The 23,224-nt window shown below is 43.4% G+C and overlaps 1 protein-coding gene across 4 annotated transcripts in view; it reads right to left on the bottom strand.

The window, feature by feature from the left end:
- The window catches only part of LOC136775920 (LIM domain-binding protein 2-like), a 52,808-nt gene extending 29,953 nt beyond the window's left edge, over window positions 1-22,855 (bottom strand). For all 4 annotated transcript variants that reach the window (XM_066731118.1, XM_066731119.1, XM_066731120.1 and 1 more), the window contains exon 1: window positions 20,556-22,855. In XM_066731118.1, the coding sequence (XP_066587215.1) occupies window positions 20,556-21,436 (881 nt within the window). In that variant the 5' untranslated portion in view covers window positions 21,437-22,855. The remainder of the gene's footprint in view (window positions 1-20,555) is intronic.
- Between the last annotated feature and the right edge of the window lie 369 nt (window positions 22,856-23,224).

Genomic DNA, 23,224 nt, shown 5'->3' with positions numbered 1-23,224 from the left:
CGGTTACACACGGGATCTTTCTCAAGCGTCGACAACACAAAGAACGGTTCTTCCTCGGAGAAAGACAGACTTTCACCGAGCGCCTTTCAAAAATGACGAGCATTGAACGATCGTTTGTAGTGTCCATAAAAATCATTCGAGTCGATCGGATTTTTCCGTGCCAAATTCGAGCGAGACTCGCTATGGAAGTTCCCCAAAGATAATCCGGAAAAATCTCTCGCTACGAGATTAGCGTGAAGTCTCCGTGAGTGTTTCAAAGCGATGATATACGCGAGCAGGGAGATTCCGAATCACGCGGAAGAAAAAGTTGAAATAATTGACTAGAAAGGAATATTCGGAAAGACCAGCGTTTCGTTTATTATGTTTCTTCATCAGTGTATGGGGAATGCGCGAACGAAGCGCGCCCGAGAGTTTTATAGAATAGAGTGTTGGCACACGTCAGTCAATCGTTTACGCAACCCGTGGTCAAACCGAGTGTATTAGAGGGGGGGGAGCGCGCTACGCAACGATCAACGTGAAACTGTCGCGTGCTGCCGGCGCGCGTCGCTCGCTCGCACGCCACGGGCATGAATTGGCGCAAAATCCGAGCCAAACTCGCATGCTTCTACGCCGTAAAAGAGACGCATTATGAGGGAGATAAGCGAGCGAGGCCAATCTCGAGCTAGAAAGACTCTTTTGTGCGCGATAGGTTAGGAGTGTCGTTGGAACGTTACCGGAACGTTCCAGACACGTTCCTAACGCCAAAGCTCGAGCAACTCGACCAAGGGAGCGCGCGAGCTACGGTGGGAAGCAGCGACGCGATATTGCCAGAGGCAGAAACCTCCCTCACCAAGGCAACGCCTCGACTAACCTAACCTCGCTTCGCTTTGCCGTACTTTGCTTTACCCCCCCCCCCCCCTCCCCACCATCTCACGACTCGCCTCGCCTCTAATTACGCAACGGTCAACCTGCATTAGTCGTGCCGACAAATTCTTTCTTCCAACGGATACTTTCAAAGAATGTAAACATCTCGAACGACCGACCTTTTCCACGTTGCACCAAACTCCACACGCCTCAAACGTTATTCTCCTCCCAGGAAATTACGATTTACCATTTTCATCATCCTTTCCTTATTTATCTTTGATAAAATTACGTATCCCTTCTTTACGGTCGCTCTTTCTCCGCACAAAGAAAGATTCTCGCTTCTCGAAAGTTTTGCAACGGCTCGCTCTCCAACCCGTTCTCTCTATTAACGACCAAAACAATTATGCTACGTGCCCCTAGCATCTTTGTCAGGTTTCGCGTTGTCACTGTTGCCTTTGTCGCGTTATCATTGCGCAATGATACAGGACGCCTGCGTGTCGCGTGCATTTACCACGATAATATCCCAGAAAGAGATTTTTGCACTAACAGCTAGTAATCCCATTACGTCGTCTTATCAGACTCTCTTAGGAACGAGTTTTTTTTACGACGCTTGGAGATTTGTGAGGAGCAGCATTGAGCTGACGCGTCCCGATGCGTGTTATTGAATCGCTGTGACTTGTCGACAGGAAAGACGAGAAAAATTTTAGTACGCGTTCAACGGCCATCGAGATATTCTTATTATAAAGTCACCGTGTTTCAAAGTGCGACGGCAACGCGAGAGCGTAGAAAAACATGCATCAATGGGCCAGACAAAAACAGTCAAAATAAACGTTCGAATTAATGAAAAGCGTGATTAATATTGTATTTCGATGTTTCGGCCAGTTCGTGTTTCGAAGCAGATAATTGAACGAAAGTAACAATAACAGCAGAAACTGCTGTTGGAAAATATCCGATTGTAAATTTGTAGATTCCCACTCGATAATCATCAAAAAGAGTCGCAATAAGCAAGCTCGATGTTACACCGTCGTTGTTAATATTGTTGTCGATATTTAATAATTAATAACAACTGGAATGAATAATATTGAAGCGTATGATTCGAAAGGCACTAGTGAAACACGAGTGTCACGAATGATCGCTATGGACCGATAACTCGAACGCGCTGCGCTCTTAGCATGGAGGACGAGTTTTATGTATTACGTTGGATCAAGCGGATGCTGCTAGAAATATTCGAATGCAGTTTAATGAATAATTGCCGTAAAGCCAATGATAAAAGACGTCATTGTTGGACGATGCCGTAGGCTTCCAACATTTTTCTACCGTAACGTGTTTATTTACGACTGTCCCATTTAGGTTATAATAGCCTCCTCGATTGTTTTTAAATCACACCGAGATAAAGAAATAGATTAATATCTCTCCAAACACTCGATTAAAAATACAATATCGACGACTCTGAAGAATACAAAAGAAAAGTCAACAAATACGAGCAAAAATATCAACGATCGAATATAAACTCGAGGGACGGTTGGAGTGAGTCATTTTCTTCGTATCGAGGGGGGAAAAAGGTAAACATTTGGGACAGAAGACAAAGCGCGGGTATAGCATAGTTTGGAATGATTTCTAAAGAATCGCACGCATAAACGTACGCAAACAAAGTACTTGAAAAGCGAGTCTCGAGTTTTACGAATAGCGGAAAAAAGTGGGCCGAAGGAAGAAGAGAGTCGTTGGAGGAAATATATGATTTGATTCGCACGAAGGGGGAGGGGGGGGGGGTGGAGGATTATCCTTGAAAATGTTGGAAGCACGGAGGCTCGGAGATATTTATACACGGTAAAGCTCCGTAAATATCTGAAAATGAAGGGCTAGACTCGTTGGTTGAAGGATGCGAGTGACCTTTGGCCCTTGCGTAGCTGTTCAACGATTAGTTTTACGAATTTACGGTCGAGACGAGACGAGAGGCAAGCAGAGCTGACTTGGGTGTTCGTTCGGAGTTGGTATAAGTTTAAATCGGGAATGGCAGAGCAGGAGGCCGTCATGCGGGAGGCGCGATGGTATTTTTATCGAGCTAAATATAAGTAAACCTCCTATACGGAACGCCATACCAACGAGCCAGCGTTCGGAACTTGCTTCGGGCAAACGTATGGGCTCCCCCTTCCCCAATTTATTCATTCGCGACGCAGCTACTCCTTAACGAAAACCGCACGCGTTCTCGCCTCCCCCAACGCAGTAACTACCCTTCTTACCCTCCACTTGGAACGTCCTTTCCTGTTCTATATACAGGGCGGGACACTTGAACAGAGCGGACCTAGAACCTGACAACAAACTGCTCGTTATCTCGTTAACTGCAAAAGATACCAATTTTTTCCATAGAACCTTTTCGAATATCCTTTCAATTTGCAATGCAAAAAATCCTTTGTCAAAAATTCGTATCTCGCATAGTTGACGAGATAAATAAATTTTTACGTCCTAGCTCTAGGGTATATAAGCGTTTGAACTTAAATACATTGGAAAATACCTTTGAATCAAATTAGGAGCGTCCAGATATTTATTAAGCTCGTAAAAAATAGCTTATTGGTGGAAGGCAAAAATTTACCAGGGATGATTTACAGAGACGGCGTATTTATAGGCAGAAAGTGGCGGGAGATTTACAATATGTAGGTTAAGCGAAAATCTAATTCGAGTCACGTTTCGAGAGGATGTTCCGTGTACGTGTGTCGGGAAGGTGTTGGTAGTGATGCTGCAGTTGCATAAATACCTGAAGAAGAATTCTTCGAGTTTGAGTGGGGAAATTTTGAATCTCGGAGAGTAGGAAAGAGAGGAAACCGCGGGATTTAGGTTCATGGAGTAACATTATTGACGCTGGTTCTTGTATTTTACTTAAATATACCAAAATGGCCAGTTTCTTTACGAGCTGAAAGGTAACCACTTGTTAACGAGGCACACCGTATAATCGGGCTGGTTCGTTGGCTGGCATAGGGTGGCATCGTGTAACCGCAGAATGTTTCCGCAGAGGGCGGCTACAAAGACTGAGGAGGGGGGGGGGATACTAACTAAGCACGCGCGCAGTATATATATACGTGTGCGTGTGTGTATTAAAGAGAAGAGGTCAAAGAGTCATTTTAAATCGATTTATCTACGTATAATCTGATCAAAATTACCAATTTTTTTTTATTATTTTTTATTCCTTACAAACCAACGAATGAACACACAAATACATCTCGAAGCGTCACGCTATTGAAAAAAATAGTTTTTTTCAATCAGTTCTTTTGTTCAGTTGAAATTGCAGTATTCGAAGGACAATGGCGAGCGATCGATGACTTTTCGAAGGATTTATTTGGTACGAGGATTTAAACAGCGTGTAGGGTGATTTATATGGAGCGATAGGGTGAACTGGCTCCCTAAAGCAATGGTGTATGTCGCTATCTACGCGATCAACCAGCGTTGAATACGACTAATTATGCAACGCAAGCAGCGAGAGTTTCCTAATTTCTAAAACGTTCCAAAATTTTCCACGTCCACCTTTTCACGTGAAAATTCAGTTTTCAAATGGAAATTTATATGTAAAAAAATACTACTTTTCGACGACTCTAATTATTAATAAAAATCACCAAAATAAAGCAACAAAGACTCGATATAAAAAATATAATGTAAAAGTATATAAATTATTATAGTATATTTTGATAATACGAGCAATTTCATGGATAAAAAACTATGATAATCACTAGCAGTTTCATCACAAGGGATAAGTAGGGGGTGAAAGGTTGATATTGCAAAAGTGCATAAAAATACGTAACGCGGTCATTAAATCGAGCGGGAAAGAACCAGTTAAAATATAAATGATGTGAGGTGAACGAATATGATGAGAAAAAAAATTAAGGAACACCTCGAAGAAAAGTTGATAGAAATTACAATATAAAATCGAATCACAAAAATTTAGAGACACAAATTTTCAATGATTATACACCGACGAGTCTTTTAATACAATTTCCTATCTTCGCTCGAAGCCTCAACAATATATGAATTTCCATGGGGAACAAATGTGGATGGATTTGAAGTTTATTGAATTTTCAATAGGCTTGGCTCGGGACGCTGGACTCGTGGAAAGTTTTGCCAGGACAGATTCGCAAGAAGTTCTAGTGCAATGCTTTTACCGTAAGGAAGCAGCAGCAGCAGTGGTAGCGGTGGAACGAAGAGGCAAGAGGAGAGAAGATGGGGCAGAAGGGGATAAGAGAGACGAGGGAGATGAGAAAAGAAGAGAGAGAGAGAGAGAGAGAAAGCTCTTTCGGATTAAGAGCGTAAACGCAGCAGGAAACTTTCACCGAAGGCTTTGTGTTTGGCCAATATACGTGGCCTGAGTGCAAAATCGAACAAGGAGTCCGTTTTGATTTCCGAAACTGGGATTACACGCGAATCTTTCCGTCAAAGCCGATTAAAAATGCAACAGGTTATGGGGATAATGCTCTTTGGCCAGAAAGAACTTTACAACTCTGAATCCCAATAACACACCTGAGATTGGTAGAGGGATTTGGTCACTCGAAAGTCTGGCTAGACTACTTTGCTGATTATGACGTAATTAAACAAATGGAGAGTCAAGATCCTTCGTTATTCGTTTTCTTGAGACTGGGAGGAGATGGAAGTTTTACGAGTGGTTTATTCGCGAGCTTCCATCACAGGGTAGGTGACTCTGCAGTCGCGATAAGTCAGTGTGATATACCAGGAGAAATCAGTAGTGCGAAAAACTCGTCGACCGATTTCCGGCCAATGGCAACCAGAACGGAATGAAGACATCGTGCTGTACGTATATATATAATAACTAATTAGTCCCAGCATCGCGGTAGAAAGCTGTGCAACGAAATCTTTAACCGGGACAATTTTTAAAAATCTACCAATGTGTGATAAGCCAGATTGATGACGTCATGAAGAAAATAATATAAATATTATATGGAGTTATGTTTAAATCGTGATTTGGAAAAAGTTATTCGTGGATAATTTTGCAAGATAGCAGGTGGCCTATTGGAGAGATAGGAGGAAGGAAGCAGAGTGGAGTTAGTGGTGTGTGGTAATAGGAGTAGGAATGTGGTGGTGTACGTAAAAGTGTGAATGTGTGGTGGACGAGAGAAGTCGGTGCTCTCCGTCGGCTGAGTTGGCGTAAAAACTCGGCCTTGCCAGGCACGCGGCTATATACATGCGATTTGATCATTTTAACGTATCATTCGTGATGAGGATGAAACGCAGGATTCACCAGACTCGTGGACAAATCGTAAAAACGAGCATCTTTCAACTCGAAGCAAACGTGTCGACTAAATTTTTTTTTATGGATTCCTTAAAATCTTGTGAAAAGAAAATTAATATTTTTATTAAATCTGTGCAGTGGCTTATACTACTTACGTTTTATGGTTTAGAGTCAAAAAATGATTTTTCGAAGCTACCGAATACATTCCAGCAATTCAGAAGTGATATTGATAAATTATACTATCTGGAATGGTACAGTAGCAAATTGACTCGCAAATGTTAGACAAAATTGAGGGAGGGCACTGAAGCAAACAAAAGATATTCAAAGGAAAGAAAGGGTACAGAGAAGAACGGAAAGGTATCTCAAGCGTATCGGTCTAACTTAGGTGGTTTCCGGTACATTGCAATGAAAATCATCAGCAACAACAACATAATTTTTAAATCGCGAATTGAATATATTTTGCGACACAAAAAATAAAACCTAGAATGAAATCCAAAAATACATCCAAAGGGAGTAAAACTGAACCAAGCATGGATCCTGCGACTTCCGGTACCAATAGAGTTTACCCAAAAATTCCTTAAATACCAAACGCCGTTAAAAAGACAATTTAGCGATTGAATTATCGAAAGAAACGAAGTCGAGGTAATAATATAAGAAAGGAGAAAAGAGCGTTGATAAAAATGGAAAATTAAAAGTGCATCGGTCATGGACCACGTGGCTTCCGGGACAAATCTCTCTCGGGGACATCGTTCTAGGTGGTATGGCAGGACGACGAACTCTCTCTCTGGTTGGTAAACGGGGCGAACGGGAGAGGAGAGGATGGAGAGAAAAAGAGTGGAGGAGGAGGAGAGAGGGGGTGGAAGAATGGGTGAAAGGGGAGGGGGGAGGGCAAAAGTGCAGCATGCTGGGCCATCGTTTGACGACGTAGAGTCCGCGATTGCGCCGTTATAACCGCGGCTTGCGGTCGGAAACACGTGAGAACCTGCTGTCAGTGTAGGGAGCGAGAGAGAGAGAGAGAGAGAGAGAGAGAGAGAGAGAGAGAGAGAGAGAGAGAGAGGGAGAGGGGTGTATCTCTCCTTTGTGTGTGCGCGTGCGTCCCGTGGGAATCCCACGAAAGCCCCGCGCACGGACAAAGGCGATAGCCTCCTGCCTGCGGAGCCGATAAGTCCGTTCCAACGTGTGTTTCCCTCCAGACTCCAACACCTACACTGATTTTACCTCCCTTCTATCTTAAAATCCCCCCCCCCCCCTGCCTTTTCCTCGTATATAACCCTCTTCTTCTTTTCGAACAAAACCAATGCCCTCTCGGTACACCTCAAATAACTCGCGCGCACGCTTCTTACCGGATTTTACACGGCGTTAATCGCGACGAACCCTTCGAGCGAAATCTTTCCAATGAATAAACTCTCGACGAGAAAAACTAATCGTTCAACTGCATTGGCTAAAAAACCTTTATAATCACGGGTTCCCGAGGGTTAAGCGCGCGTTACGGCAAAAAACCACACCTGACGCCTCGAGAAGATCCGTGGAAACGGTTTGTATACTACGTCCGCTCGTGGAACGAGCTTTTTGCAGAAGCAAATCGAAGGAGGATCTCTCGCAGCACGCGCGAGGAACTTGAAGAGAGGAATTTTATTGTCGAAGGGAAAATACATTTTTCTGATCACCTTTGGATGGAAATTTACTGGTCTTTTAGCGCAGTTTTGGGTGGAGGAGACTGTGGCCAGATCTTGGGACGAAGGTTATTGTCGTATTTTGAAATTGGAGGGGGAAGGTAAGTGATGTAAGTGTGTAAGAGTGGAGATTTGGGAAAAGAGTAAACAAAAAAAGATAATGTGGAAAAAAGCATTTTTTGCAAAGAAAAACATCAATTTATACAATACAAATTTAAGTTAAAAGAAAATTGAAGCCATATCGTGAGATTAGAGGAAAATTTGATGTTTTGAAACAAGAAAAAAAACAAAGGTAAAAGGTAAATAAACAGTACAAGTGTATTATATATATAACAGAAAACGGAGGATATCTGGGAAGCAAGCGAAGAAAACTGGAGAGAATGGTAGAAAAGAGAGCGCAACAAGGCGATCCTCGCGAGGATCTCGAAGCTCGAGAGAAAGAGAGGGAGAGAGTGGAGCACTCGAAACTGGTTTCCAGAATGGCCCGACACGGCCCACACGAAGATGTACAGCCAGCGACAAAACGTTTGACCCGGGATGCCCCATACATGGCAAATTTTTGTTTCCTCACCTAGTCTCCGAGAGCAAACAAGGTCTCTCCACTCTCTGGACGCGTTATAACGACTGGAATATATATAGCCCACCTTCTCCATGTATCAAAGTGCGTAATAATTTTGCGGATAAAAGGAATCAATCCGGCTTAGGGAAAACTATGGCGTGGCGTGGCGTGGCGTTGCGACATTACCCCCTCGAGAAATAACGCGTCGAATAATACGAAGGCTTCTCTTTCTCTCCCACTGTGTATCCCCCCCCCCTCGTTTACCCCCTCCACAAGCTTCCTCCTCGATGGCCAGAATCTAAATCTGGATCGTTAGTCTCGAACTATATTCGATCCTCCAGAGGAATACAATAGTTTCGTAACTCGTGTTAACGACCTATTACTCCACGAGGATCACTCATTAACGTTCCAAAAGTATTCCTTTGTCCCATTGTTGACATTAAATTCCCAGAAAACTCGACGCCGTTTGAAAACAATTTTTTGTACACAAAGCGCGCAGCTGTATTTACGAAAACAATCGAGAAACTTATTCCACAAAATTGACCTCGATCTCTGTTGTATATTTTCCTTTGAACTTTGAAGCTCGTAATGGAACACGCGTATATCTCAATTCAGCCACGTATATGATTGCGAAAGACGCTATTTCGCAAAGTGTACAATTTTCAAGTTCGAATTGTGAAGCGAACGCTGTGCAAATTTTCCTCTAATCTCGATTCTGCGTTACGAGCCTTTGAAATCGGAAGATTTTATCGGCGATTTCTGTCGAAAGCTCTGTTGACTAAATTAGTAAATTTATCGAGGGAGAATAAGGAGCGAATTGCCCGTTCTGCGAAAGCAGGAATAATAAGTAAGAGGAGACAGCGATCGCGGGATTATTTTTTCAACTTCTCACCAACAAGGGCTTATCCGTAAAGACTGGACGATGAGCCACGCGACGTACCTTTCAAGGTGAACGGGATTCGTCTTTTGAAAACAAAAAGAAAAAAAACAACAACGACGAATAAAGCGACTACGCTCTCTCTCTCTCGCTCTACCACCCCTCGCTCTCTCGCTTCTGCTTCTTCTTTCTCTTTTTCTCCTTCTGAAACTTTCTTCGGTATCTAGCAAACGCATGCCTCGCCACGATTCGTTGAAGAATCCTCTCAAGTGCGGTGTTTCGATAAACATGCTGCAATGTTTACATTTTTTAATATTGATCCATCATCCAGTTCGCGATTACCGTACAGTCGACTGTTGTGTTTTCTCGAGATACCGAGAATGTTAGGGAGGAGGGGTAGTTTACAGGCATCGGAGCGATGTTTAGGCGCAGGGTGACCGAGCAAGGTGGCTACTCAAAATTTCGTGGCTCTTCCAAGAAGGCTGGCTAGCGCGAGATACATAAAACAGGTTGTAGAAAAAAGCGGAGGCTATCGACGCGCGGGCAAGCGAGCAGGCAGTTTCCAAAGAGAGAGAGAGAGAGTCGTCTCGGTGTTGAAACAAATACACGCGGCGTCCACCTACGTAGGGAAAAAAGGAGTCGAATCCTGTTTGTGCGAGTCACAATTGGCGGAGAACGCTGGGTTAGGGAGTATGGTAGGAAGGGGGGGGGGGAGTAGAGTCGGCACGAACTGGTTAGACGACATTTTCCAGGGCGCAAGGTGGCTTGCACCGGCACCATTATTCTCCGCTGATCCTCTCATGGGTGCGTCTCCCGCACACGCTTCAATCAGCTTGAATTTCGATCGAGTCGGCCGCTGCTACCAGCCGGTGCGAACTTTTCTCCGCACGGAAGCCGAAGCCGAAGTCGAAGCCGCTCGAGCCGCGGAAGGTAATGGAGAGTGTGTGTGTGTGTGTATGTGTAAGAGAGAGAAAAAGATAACAGAGGCAAAGTATACGTGTGTGTGTGAAAGAGGGGGGGGGGGAGTATAGGCGGGAGGACGAGGTTAGCCAGCGGAGGAGCGGTAAGGTAAGGTAAGGTAAGGTAAGGCGAGGTTGAGTTAGGGAGGTGAGGGGAGCATTCGAGGAGGCGGCCTTGAGAACACGGCAAGACCCGCGCGCAGCACGGCACACGGGTACTCGGCGGCAGAAATAGGAAGAGGAGGGAGGGGAGGGGGGAGGGAGCGAAGAACAAAGTATGTATAAAACCGGGAGGGAGTGAATGGGAGGAAAAAAGAAAGCAGCGAACACGGACGAGTCGCGGAGAGAACCAACGATAGACGGGGGAGGGGAGGGGGGAGAAAGCAGGAATTGAGAAACGACGGGAGGAGGAAAGATACACCAGAAATTAGAGGGGAATAGGTGGAGCCAGGGGAGGGGGGAGGTGTAAGAGAGGAGAGAGAGAGAGAAGCTCCAGAGAAACCGAGCAACTCGAACGCGCACGGAGTGCTCCACTGGCAAATCACTCTCGGTTCTCATCTTGAATTCGGTCCTCGATCTGTCCGTAGACAAATTAATGCAACGCGGGACCGTCCGAATACGGCAGTGGACTCTCTACAGTTTGACACCCCCCCCCCCCCACCACCCTCTATCTTTCTGCCTCCTCTTAGGCTCTCACTAGAAAAGCCGATCGATCTACCTTTGGAAACCGTTGGATTCTTTGGGTAAAATTAAATGTATTAACTTGATCAAAATGCAATTTTTGTTATTATTTATTGTTACTATTAGTTGGTCAGTAGTCTGGTTGCTATTTTATTCCTAAGCGTCAAGCGTGAAATATTGAAAATAACACGGCTAAGATCCGTGCTCGTCTGTAGCAATGATGATACACCGATTATGCAACAGTGTACAGTGTACGTAATCGAGCACACTAATATAACGTAAAACGATGCGTAAAACTCGATGCAATGCTCGGTTGGAACGTTCGAAGGAGAATAATATTTTCTTTCGATCAGGAAGAAGAAATGCGAGCTTTAAGATGCAAGTTAAGTTTTTCATGTGGGAAACAGTTGAGAGCCACTGTTTAGTTGGAGATTATGCGCTGGCGAGTAAGTTGAAGGAAGGCGAGCAGCGAATAGAGAAGCACGAATGAGCCTTATTCTCTGAAGAAATATCTGAAATTTGTGATTAAAGAGAATAGTCAATGCAACTGGTTTTATTATTTTTGTAATTTAATTTTTTGTTCATAAAGGATTTTTTGTTGTTACTTGGTAGAAAAAAATTGAATGACAACAATGTTATGCACTAGCAAAGTTGATAATTGCAAGTGGAGAAGAGTGTGGTGGTGTGCCTGACTCTCTGAAAAAATATATGAGAACCACGGGGATGAGAAGATTAGTCGACCGAATTATTTGTATAATTTTTTAGGCAAATTTTTTATTTGCAAAGAAGGTAGTTTTTGTTGCAATGACAATCGTCGTTATGTGGTACAATGAATCGCACGACAACAAGATTACGCATTGGTAAACGAGTTTAAAAATGCGAGCCGAGAAGCATGGATGAGTTTGTAATTTACAGAAAATATCAGGAATATTCTACTACCACCTATATACACACACACACGAGCTAATTATTTCCATTACAATAATTTTCTATTTATTTTCACGAAAGCAATTATTTTTTCATAAAAACAATAGTTGTTACAAATGTAACGTTACATCGAGCAAAAATACAATAAAGTTACATTGTATCCAATAAAAACCGAGGAATAATCATTGCAAGTTAAAACAAATCCTGCATTAAAATTTTATTACAAAAATTCTTTGCAACATTTACACCTGGGTACTGTAAGAGTCGACTAGAGGATAATTTCGATAATGAAATAATGACTGGAGCACTCTTACGTGAAGATTTTTTCCATCGTAACAAGTATCAAAAGGCTAACGACAGTATATAAAGCAAGGAAAAAGCAGTTACAAGTTTTTGCTTCGCGACAAATTGTATCGCGCTAAAAATTATGTTAAGCCGTGCGTGTGAAAGCCCGCCTGCCGTAATAACGCAACGCGTCAGGAAAAATGTCTTCCTACTTGGAAATACTTCGTATATGGTGGCAACCTTGGTCGATCGATTAATGTCACCGATTGCTCTCCTCGCTCAATAACAAAAACGATAGTTATCGCAGCAGCGAACCACCCGAACGCGAACCGTCTCTTCCACGATTCATTTTCCATCAACTATCCGGAGACGTTTCATCATCATCGATGATCGATTATTTTTTCTGCAACAATTACAGCCACGTTGGACTTTTATTACAGTGATTCAGCGAAGCGAGAAGTCAACCAGAAGAAAAAAAACAACAAGAAAAGTACTTTGCAGCGTTTACCAAAAGAATTCTCGGAATTTTGTCAAATCCTTCCAATGTTGACAAACAATCGTTTGCAGCGATCGAGAGGCGAAGCGTTGATACTTGGAAGTCGACTGTGCAGTGTTGTGATTTTTTTCTTGGATTTTCAGAAGCGAGGTTCGACAGATGGATCGTGATATTTATTCAGGCCAAGCACAGAAATGACATATCCTGTCTATTGCGTAAGGATTTAATCGCGTTGTTACGTCTCCGTGGAGAGCGATTGCAGCACGGTGCACGAAACTGAATGTTTAGCTAGAGAAGGGGGGAGGAGGGGGGAGAAAAAAGGTTACGATTTTACTGACGATTCAAGGTGCACTCGTAAAGAGCGCGAGCTTACGATGACGGTGAATTGGAAGATCGCGCGGGAATTTCGAGAGCTGCAGAGGACTGGGGGTCCGCTCATCGTGCAGATAAGGAATGTTTACACCGGCCGCGAGTTCGGAGAATGCAGTCTACGTGTAAACACTTCTCTGTGCCATAGCATTTGTCTTGAACGTTTTCGACCTTTCTCGAACTCGCTATCAACTTTTATTTTTCAACTTCTCCCCTTCCCTCCCTGAACTAGAAACTTTATACCCAAGCTTTCCCAAGCTTAATTATGTTAGACAAGGATATTAACGGTGCGAATAAAATGCAAATATTTTCACTAATAAATATTGTTTATCTATATTCACAAACCATCAACTTTATTTTTCGTGCTCGATCTCAACTAGAAAAGCTCATCTGAAATTTTCAATTTTAATGTTATTAAAGTAGGATTCGCGAAAAGTGTCTATAAAAAGTGTTACAATTTTAATCCTTTGCCAATATTTTCAAGGTCTTACAAATCACCGTCGATATTAGATATATTTTGAAATAAGAATCGTAGGATAATTTTTGCTCGATCAAAGAGAGAGAGAGAGAGAAAGGGGTATATATTTTCGTTTAATGATTTAATTAAAGCGGATGAAGGAAATTTTGCCAACTGAACTGTTAGACTGCGAGAATTTTCTAGCGTATAAGATATGCGAGCACAAGTCATTTATCGTGGGCGTTGTCGAGGTTTCTCGAACTGGTGAGCTGACTCATAAAACTTAACGATGCTTGAGCCTGCAGAGCGTTTGTGTATGCTTCGATCGGTTATCGGTTATCGCTAGGGCGATAAGCAAGCAAATGAACGAGCGAAACGAATCGAGGAAACGGCCAACGAGCGAGCACCGAGCAACGATAACCCGACCTCGCTTTTATCAGCTCGCGAAATCATTATTGCTCGATGAGATGATTTTTAGCCTACGAATTCAAAATCTTCTATATACTATATATATATATGTTTCATCCTATTGTCGAGGAAGAAAATATCAAGGGGGACCAAACTGAGCCGAGTAAAAAAATGTAAGGGTTGGTAAATATTTTTCAACGTTCCAATTTAACTTCTGTTTTTTCATCCCATTAACATAACACTAAATCTATATAGACAAATTTCTTATGCACGCGTATCTTCATCCAAAAAAGGTCAATTTGACAGTTCAATGGTAGATTTAGCGTTAACGAAGCAACAATTTTTAACACGTAACTTTAACATTTTACACCATCCTATCATGAACAAAGAAAATATCAACAATAATATAAGCAAACTAAACAAAATATCTTTCAACATAGAATATATTGTAAAAACATTTAACGAACGAATTTAATCTCTTATTTCATTGTATCATTGACGAAGAAAAAAAAGTAGGAAGCAAAGCGAGTCGAGGCGAATAATTCGAGGGCTGGTATTTTATTATCGCTTTAACGAAGCGATAATTGGCGTGTCGCAGGAGAGGACATTTTGGAAGGTACAGCTTTGCCAAATTACACCTGTCCCAGGACCGACACCTGCATCGACGTTTAAGCGCAAAGCATGGCGCGTAAGGGCCCTTTGGTGTCTTGCACCGGTTCCTCCTTCTGCTCGAGCCCCCCCCCCCTCCTCTCCTCCTTCCTTCCTTCCTTCCTTTTATTTCAAAACCTACACACACTCTCACTGGCTCTCTTACCCGAGTAGGAAACTTGGGAAAGAGATGATTAAGTGTGGAATTTCAAAGGATCAGCTTTATCAAAGATATTTTGAATTAGTAATGTTTGCTTGTAAGAGCGTGTACTGAGGATAATAGACAATTATAAGGATGGATGTGCTGTAGAAACTTTTGGAAAAACCAGCCTTCTCCTTAAGTGAAATCTCGATCAAGATCCAGCGGGCGATCTATGGATCATCGATCTTCGGGCTGATTGGAAATATACATAGAAATTTTTTTTTAACTCCAGGATTATTAATCATTCGCCTCTATTGTTAAGTATGAGTTTTTGCAAGGATATTTTGTAGGAGAAATGTGTTTGATTGCCTAATCACGTAACGAGTTTGATAGGAAATTTAATGGATCGGTGATAGGAACTTTGAAAGAGTAAATTTTATTTCGAGTGAGTCTCGATCAAGATCCAGCATCTAATTGATGGATCATAGATCTTGAGGCTGATTGAAGATACGTGGATTAATGCGATTTAGCGATAATCATTATTAATTCATTATCGTTAATTGTGAAATTTTGCAAAAAAAAATCTGGATCAGTAATATTTACTCGAAAAAATGACCAAGTATTTTTAATGGAAAATTGAAGGAATTGACACTTGAAAATTGGAAGAAGCAAACTTTGCTTTAAGTGAAATCTCGAACAAGATCCATCAGCCGATCTATGGATCATCGATCTTCAGGTAGATCAGAGATACATGGAAAAATATAATTTAACGATTATTATCACTCGCCTTCATTATTAACGTCGCGATTAATAATGCTAAACGGTAATATAAACGGCACGATGGGAGTTGCAGGATGGTTATTTATTGATATTATGCGTATGCTAAGTAACCGTCGTTGCTCTCTAAATGTATGCGTTGGCAAGGAGCACAGGAATCTTATAAAATCTTTATCTTATACAGATTTTAATTTAAAGCAAAAAAAGAACAAATTTACAAAAATTTTGCCACTTCACCCTTTAAAATCACACACAAAAATCCCTCGTAAATATTTAGAAAATTATTATAATTTTACAAAAAATTGCAATGTTAATGAGGTTTGAGTGAACGATTGTATCGAATATTTTTTAATACAATTTTGGAGAAAGGGAAAAAACTGAGTATTATATTACATATGGATGAAAAAAATGAGTCAGTTTGAAGAGTACAAGGAGTTTTACCTTGAACTCTGGCAGGAAGGAGCCAGTGGGGTTTCACGCGAAACTAGAAGCGCTTTGCCAGACAATAATATACGAATTGTACGCTCCCTGGGCAGACGGTTTTACACGGTGCGGATCCTTCGCGTGTCTTCTTTCTAGAACGAGTATCTCTCTCTCTCTCTCTCTCTCTTCAAGGCTTTCCTGCTGCTTGTTTCACTATTTTCCTTGTCATTCACCAACGATTCCTGGCTCTGATTTCTTCGGAGCGCGACGACCCCGCGCGATTAGCATCGCGTGCTCGAAGCTCGACTTAATGTCCGATCAAAGACGTTACGTGCAAAATTCGCAAAGATCCATAAACATCAAAAATGGAAAATTATTATTTAAAAAAAATTTGAATGAACAAGCGGGAGCAGAATGCATTCGAAAGTAGATAGAGAATCGAAATTCGCAAGTTGACGAATGGGACTAAGAGATAAAAAAGAGGATCAGACATACAAAACGATCGAGGCACCGAAGGATCAATTGCTGTCCCCGAATTAAAAATAAAGAAAAAGAAGCAACATTATATTCGAGGCAGTGCATGTAGCATGCACCATAGAGCGAAGAGAGGACAGAGATTGGGAAGTTCATGAATGGGACTGAGGAATAAGGAAGAGAGTCGGAGGTGGAAAATGATCGAGGCGTTTGAGGGGTCAATTGCTGTCGCTGGAGCAAGATTAATCGCGAAGCGAGCGGTCCAAGCAGTACCCGACGATGGTAATATGACAGACAGCCAGAGATTAATCTGACGCCCACGATTAATTTCACCGGGAATCCAAACTTTCTCCCACTAATACGAGTTTTCTCCACAAGGATGGTGTCAGTGACGGTCACCGGGACACGCGAACGCTCCAGGATAAGCATTTTACCCTTGGCACTAGTGCTAACTACCACTCGCCACTCGATATCCGATCACGACTTTTTTTTATCATCGCTATTAACAATAACCTCTGCTGCTATAAACCTTCTTCATGTTTATTCAACAACCTCTCACTGGAACTCTAACGACAGAGCTAACAATACCATTCGATACTGAAAACATCCTGAAAAAATGTGTAGAAATACCGATGGCTGATTTCTAACCTGAATTCTTCCTCAGCATCGATCCATAGAAGCAGAATTTTGTAATTGTGGCTATGAAATTTTTGTTATAATTGTTTACATCCTTATAAACCATCGTAAAGGACTATTTTGTGGTTAAACGTTCCTGGAATGTTTCAGGAATCAATTTAACACATTGCCACGTTTCAGGAAACGTGTCAGGAACGCTCCTAACCAATATCTCTGTTATTCACGTTTGGCGAGAAATTGCTAGTCGTTGCTTTCGCGTGAATTTGCAAAACTCGAGGGTTGCCAAGTTCATCGAGTGTTTTTTTTTTTTTTTCGGTAGACCTCGAATGACGAGGTTTCTTATCGTTTCAGGCTATTTATTTTCACCACGTTTATTTAATAATATTTCTCTGGGAGCCCGTACACGCTCGCAGAGGCACGTGCCTACTCGATTAAAGTTGTCGGTCAACTGGTCGCGCTTGCTAATAGAGACAAATTACGCCGACTATTAGAAAGATAGTAAACGCGACGTTATCTCCTGCAACACGCTGCTGCACCATGGAAAGATTGCGATTAGCGGCTGACTGATTGCACGCTAGGTCGCGGTCGACTTTTCTTATTATTCATACATTCTTAAGCCTATAATAATTCAATCGACACCCGTTCACCTTCATCAATCACATCAGCCTGGTATTCGTGAAAATTGCTGATTCGAGCCAAAGCGATGGATCCATCATTCACTCGTCAGGTTGTAATTGTGCAAAATCAAGAAAGAAAGGAACGAATCTTTCAATGGTTGAATTAATGAGAGAATGTTGAAACATCGGTCGAGTCGCTTGCGCGAAGCATGCTCGAAAAACGTTGCACTACATCATAAATCAAATTCATCGTACCGTGCTAGTCCACGCTCATCCCCTTAATAGAGCGTGACGCGAGTCAACCATAAGTACCATTCGATAAAAGTCCACTCGTTAACGAAACGATCCACCGATATAATTGCACCCTGCTAATGATCCTAAATAAGTTTCATAGGAGAAAAACACTTTAGGTTCCAGGGTGGATCCCCGAGAATTGGCACCAGTCGAGATGCGGACAATTATGACGGGCCAGAGGAACTTTTTTCGCAAGATTTTAATCGTACAGTGCTCGCGTTCAAGGTTTCGATTTAGTTTCGAGAATCGAGCGACCTCTTCTGTTCCTCCACCCTCCCCTGTGATAAGATAAGCTCTCCAACGTTGTTTGGACTTCTGATCGCTCAACAACCAAACCTACTCTGTATTACCTCTTTTCAACGTTGGCTGTACGTAGATGCAGTCGATTTTTTGTTTCTAAAATTCGTACGAGGGGCGTAAAATTATTTATTTTCTATAATTTTATTTTGATAATTATCAAAAAGGAAATGGGAAACGAATATATCGAGTTGATTTTTTTTCGAACAGTTACTCAAAATTGAATGTATTTATCGTTTGCTTAAGAATTCGGAATAAACTAATTTTTGGTCAAACGTGCGAATGTAGCTTTTAAGTAAAGACTGAGTTTTATAATAAAATATTCTACATTATGTTTCTGCATACCAAAACTGGGAAAATGCTTAATTTTTCTGCAACCTTCTCAGCATTCTCCATACACACACCTGGCACCAGAAGCATTTAATAAAATTCCCGATAGATTCTCAACATTATTTATCATCCGATTTGTTCCGGCAAGTACGAAACCGGAAATAGGAAGCGAGTAGTCTGAATCGGTTCTTTCTTTCGAACAATTACGCAGAGTGGATGTATCTATCGTTTGCTCGGATCTTGAGTAAACTAGTTCGCGGTCAAACGTGCGAATGTAGCGGCGTGGAACGTATTATGCTAATGAATTCGCGCGATTACCTGCAGACACATAAAGAGAAAGAGATGACGCGAGGCCGATAAAGACAGACGGGGCGGAAATGAGGAAGGCCGAAGGAGAAACCCGAATAATCTGCATCCTTCGACCACGAGACTCCCTTTTTTTTGCCTCTCTCCTCCTCCCTCACCCCCGCGACCCTTTCATTTTTATGCTTTTAAAATCGAGACAAAAAGGAAGTAAGAGTTTCGCGGACGAACGACACGCACACCTGCGCGCAGGCGAATCACGCCACCCACCTGCGAGCCACCTGAGACTCTCCGTACGAACCAGTCCACTATATACTCTTTTCACGCACCTGAAGAGCGTCTTGCCGAAATGACCTTGCGACTTTGATCAGCTCTCTCTCTCTCTCTCTCTCTCGAGTTTTTCCTAGCTGCATCGATCGGCCACCCCCACCCCCACCCCTATGAAACTCGGTCTCCTCTTCTTGGACGTCCGAAGGATTAACGACCTCTGGAGAAACGAGGCATCGTCGACTGATGGATGCAAAAAATAGAGCGACAGGTGGTGGGACAAACGTCCTGCTCGTCCTGTTAATCCTTGGAGCCTCTATTAATGTATATGTATATGTGCACCAGAGGCAGAAAATTATTTTAAGGCCAAGCATCTATCGGTTATTAAGAGATTTTCAGCAGGGGTCCTGTTCTGGTCCTTTCCAAGCCTTTCGGACTCTTTTGGAACAGGTTTAGCGTTAGGAACGTTCCTGGAACGTGCCAGGAATGTTCCTGACACTTTCCACGTGATTTATACAGTTTAAATTACAGTAACTTCGCGGAAGTACTCGTGTTATCTATTGTTTTTGTACTTTCTACAAAATTCTGTATTTTTTTGTGTTGTTTGTTAACAACCGTGCACCTGAAATGCTGCTCGAATTTCACGTACAAAACTTTACGATGCACGTTTGCGTTGCTTTATACTGGATAACGCTGTAACTGCGAGAGCAAGCTGTGTTATTCTTTGCTTTCAACGACCTATCTAAGAAAAACATCATAGATAATGAGTCTCGAAGGAACGCATGGTAAGACAAACAGTGTTTGATCTCGCGCCGACTATTAATATTCAAGAGTCGAAAAAAGAGATTCTAGATAAGATTTTGTGGTACGTTCGAGCGTGCAACGGTCGCTCAGAAGATTCTGTCCGAGTTATGATAACGGATTCGTAATCGTAGTGCTATATAGTAGGTACTCTCGGTACGACCGGGAGATTGTATTTTGTGGAAGAAGAACTGGTGGACGATTGGCACGGAACGAAGTATCCAGCCGTAACATCATTATTAAGACAATCTTTGGAAAGCGGTGAAAGAAGAACGTTCTAGAAATTAGCATACTTGGACGATCATAGAGAAAACTTGTACGCGCGCGTTTGATATCTGTAATTTCATTTACAGTTTTTAGGATTTTTTCCCAGCTGTGTATCGAGGGCCGAGGGAACGATTGGAAGCATCTTTCTTGAGTTTAAAATGGACGCTGAAGAATTGAGTCGATCATTCGAGATTTCGTCCGAAAAATTACGAGTTATCCTAAAATCTATTCTTTCTTTCTCGGTACCTACCAAGTTACTATTTTTAATCTTAAATTATAATTTTATTCTTATAAAGTTGACGCGATGTTGCTAGGATTGATCCAGAGACAAATTAGCTGTTTATACGAACGTTGGATGTATTTATTCTCGTAGATCAGTGAAGATCTCGTGATTGAAACGATCGAAACGTATGTAAAACCACGGAGTAAAGAATTTCAAAAGCATGCGAATATTTTGGTGAAATATTTAGTATCGGAGGTAAAGTGTGAATCAATGTTGAAAATGCGATGTTTACCTGAAGTAATGCGATCCAAAGGGCGAGCAATAAAAAGGATCGTTGTGCATGTGTGGTTGTCCAGGAACGCCGGGTCCTTGAGGGTGGGGATGAGGCCCCATGGGTCCTTGAGGACCGGGAGCACACATACTGGGTCCGGCCTGAGGCTGCATGGCATTCGGTCCCATCATGGGTCCGCCGGGACCCATCGGATGAGGCCCAGGGTGGTGCGGCGATCCAACCATGTGAGGCCCAGGATGATTGGGGTGGGGAGAGGGGCCCCCGCTGCCCATGTGAGGGTGGGGAGCGTGAGGGGACCCACTCATCATTCCGTGGGGTGGCATCGGGTGGGGACTGGGTGAGGCCCCGTTGAGGTGAGGCCCCGTTGGGACGCCACCGTGAGGCGTCGGGGGACCTCCGTGAGTGGGGGTAGTGGCGGGTTGAGGGGGTGGTAGATTCGGAGGACCACCGGGGCCCGAGGCCGCGAGGGGCGGAAGTGGTCCGTTAGCCATGTTGTTCAGCTGAGTGAGCGAGGCTGCTGCCGACGCCATTGCCTGGAGTGGATTCTGAGGCCCACTGTTCGTGCTCAAACCGCTGTTGTTGTTGTTCTGATGGAGATGATGTTGATGATGAAGGTGGTGGTGGTGATGATGGTTATGGTTGGTGAGATTGTTGCTGTTGGGGTTGTTGAGGGACAAGATGCCTGGGCCGCCAACGGCGTTGCTGCTGCCGCCGAGGGACTGCAAGGACGGCGGCAGCGGTGGCGACGCGGCTGGGGGGGCTGTCGGGCCCCCGAGGCACCGGCCCGACGGACCGGACGATGTTACGCTGCTTTGCGCTACCGGCACGCCGGCGTGGAGTGATATTCCACCTGGGGGGCGCTGCGCCACCCTCACCGGCATCACTCCCCCCTCCACGACGTATCCCCTCTCCGCGCGAACTTTTCTCTACAGGCCCTGAGTACAAAATTTCTCTCTCACCAACCCCTTTTTCCTTTCTCCACACACCTTTTTTCCTTCTCCTTTCTATTTCCTATCTCTACCCCGTCCGTACTTTTTCTATCTTCCTCTTATCTCTGCCCCTTCGACTTTCCCGTACCACCGGAAGTATCGATTTTCAAGTATTATTCCACGTAAACACGCATTCCAGGCTTTGCTACACGTGCGTCCTACCACTGCACACCACCAACTTCCTTATTACATCCACATCGAGAATTCGTCGTATGAAAAATTCACGATCGTCTTTTTCTCGTAATCCAAAAACTCTCGCACCACTGTTTCCCCCCCAAACCAAAACAACCTCCTCATCCACTATACATTTTCGTAGTAACACTTGGCCGGAGAGTACCGGAAACACTTATCAGTGATAAATCAGTACACTCGCACTAGTTTGATAGTAAGAAAATTTTGACAAACACTCAATATCTCGTAGCACTGATATCGATGGGGAATTGTAGAGTATAGAATAAAGAATAGAAAGAGAGAGAGACAGAAATAGAGATAAATAGAAAAAGGAAGAAAAAGAAAGAAAGATAGAGAGAAAGATAGGAAAAGAGAGGGGATATACACTTTTCTAGTAGAGATCGTTGGGTGAGTAATCCTTGTTAGAGGGTCGAGCCAGCTGAGGCACATCGACGGTGGCACGTGGTCGTCACGTCATTGGCGTCGCGACGCTCAACGTCATTTCGTAGGAGCGGCAGCGTCGAGACTCGTCGGTGACCAGCCATCGTTCGTCTCTCTCGTCAGATTCCCAAAAATCCCGTTTCTTTTTCTCCCACCAATGAGGCCCGGTAGTGTGCGAGCTCTTTTCCTTGCGATTCCCTCAGAGCTCAGTCGCCGCTCGGCGCTCCGCACGAGGGCGACTCCAACGGGACAACGTCATGACCAAACTGCTCACGATCGCCCCAACTTTTTCCATCCTCCGACATGATTCACACTCGACCAACCAATACCACTATAACTCTCTCTCTCTCATATATGTATCAAACGTGCTATACATACATATATATATATATATATATATATCACTATTAATAACAAACCGTTGAGAGACGAAACCGAGTCACGCGAAAAACACTCTTCCGCCGTCTTAGGTGTTTTTACGTATACATCTGCTTATTTATGAAAGAATAATAATAATAAAAAAAAGAAAAACACCGACCAACTGGTGACGAACGTCGAAAATTGAAAGTAGAAGCTTTTTGGTGGTACTATTACGTTTAGTTTCAACGACCGATCAGTGTGACGAGTTTTCGGTGAAAATTTATCCTACTGCGCGAGTGAAGCGCGCGATTATAGTACGGCGACGGCTGGGATGACGGCGAGTACATCCGTACTCGACGAAAGCAGTCGCATTACTGCGGAACGCGGCTCTTTGCCAGGCGTGGCGGCGCTGCTGTCTCGCTCTCGCTCTCCTGCTGCTGCTCTCTCGAGGACGCCGCGCGCGCGAACTGCTCGACACAGGCGGGGGTGAAAGAGAGGGACAACGTAGTGAGTGAGAGAGAGAGAGAGAGAGAGAGAGAGAGAGAGAGATTCTTCGGGAGCCAAGCGAGAGAGTGGTGGGGCCCCTGCTTCTCTCCACGATGCGGCGGCTGCCACGCATTTTATACGCATCGAAAATGACGATCGCTGACGAAGACTACGTCGGAGACGACATCGATGACGATCGCGATGACGACAAGAAGAAAAACT

This window comes from Prorops nasuta, unplaced genomic scaffold, assembly GCF_024137725.1.
Source record: "Prorops nasuta isolate Cenicafe-Biocafe unplaced genomic scaffold, Cenicafe_Pnas_1.2 PNAS00008, whole genome shotgun sequence".
NCBI classification, from domain to species: domain Eukaryota; kingdom Metazoa; phylum Arthropoda; class Insecta; order Hymenoptera; family Bethylidae; genus Prorops; species Prorops nasuta.
This window is presented reverse-complemented; position numbering and strand designations above follow the sequence as displayed.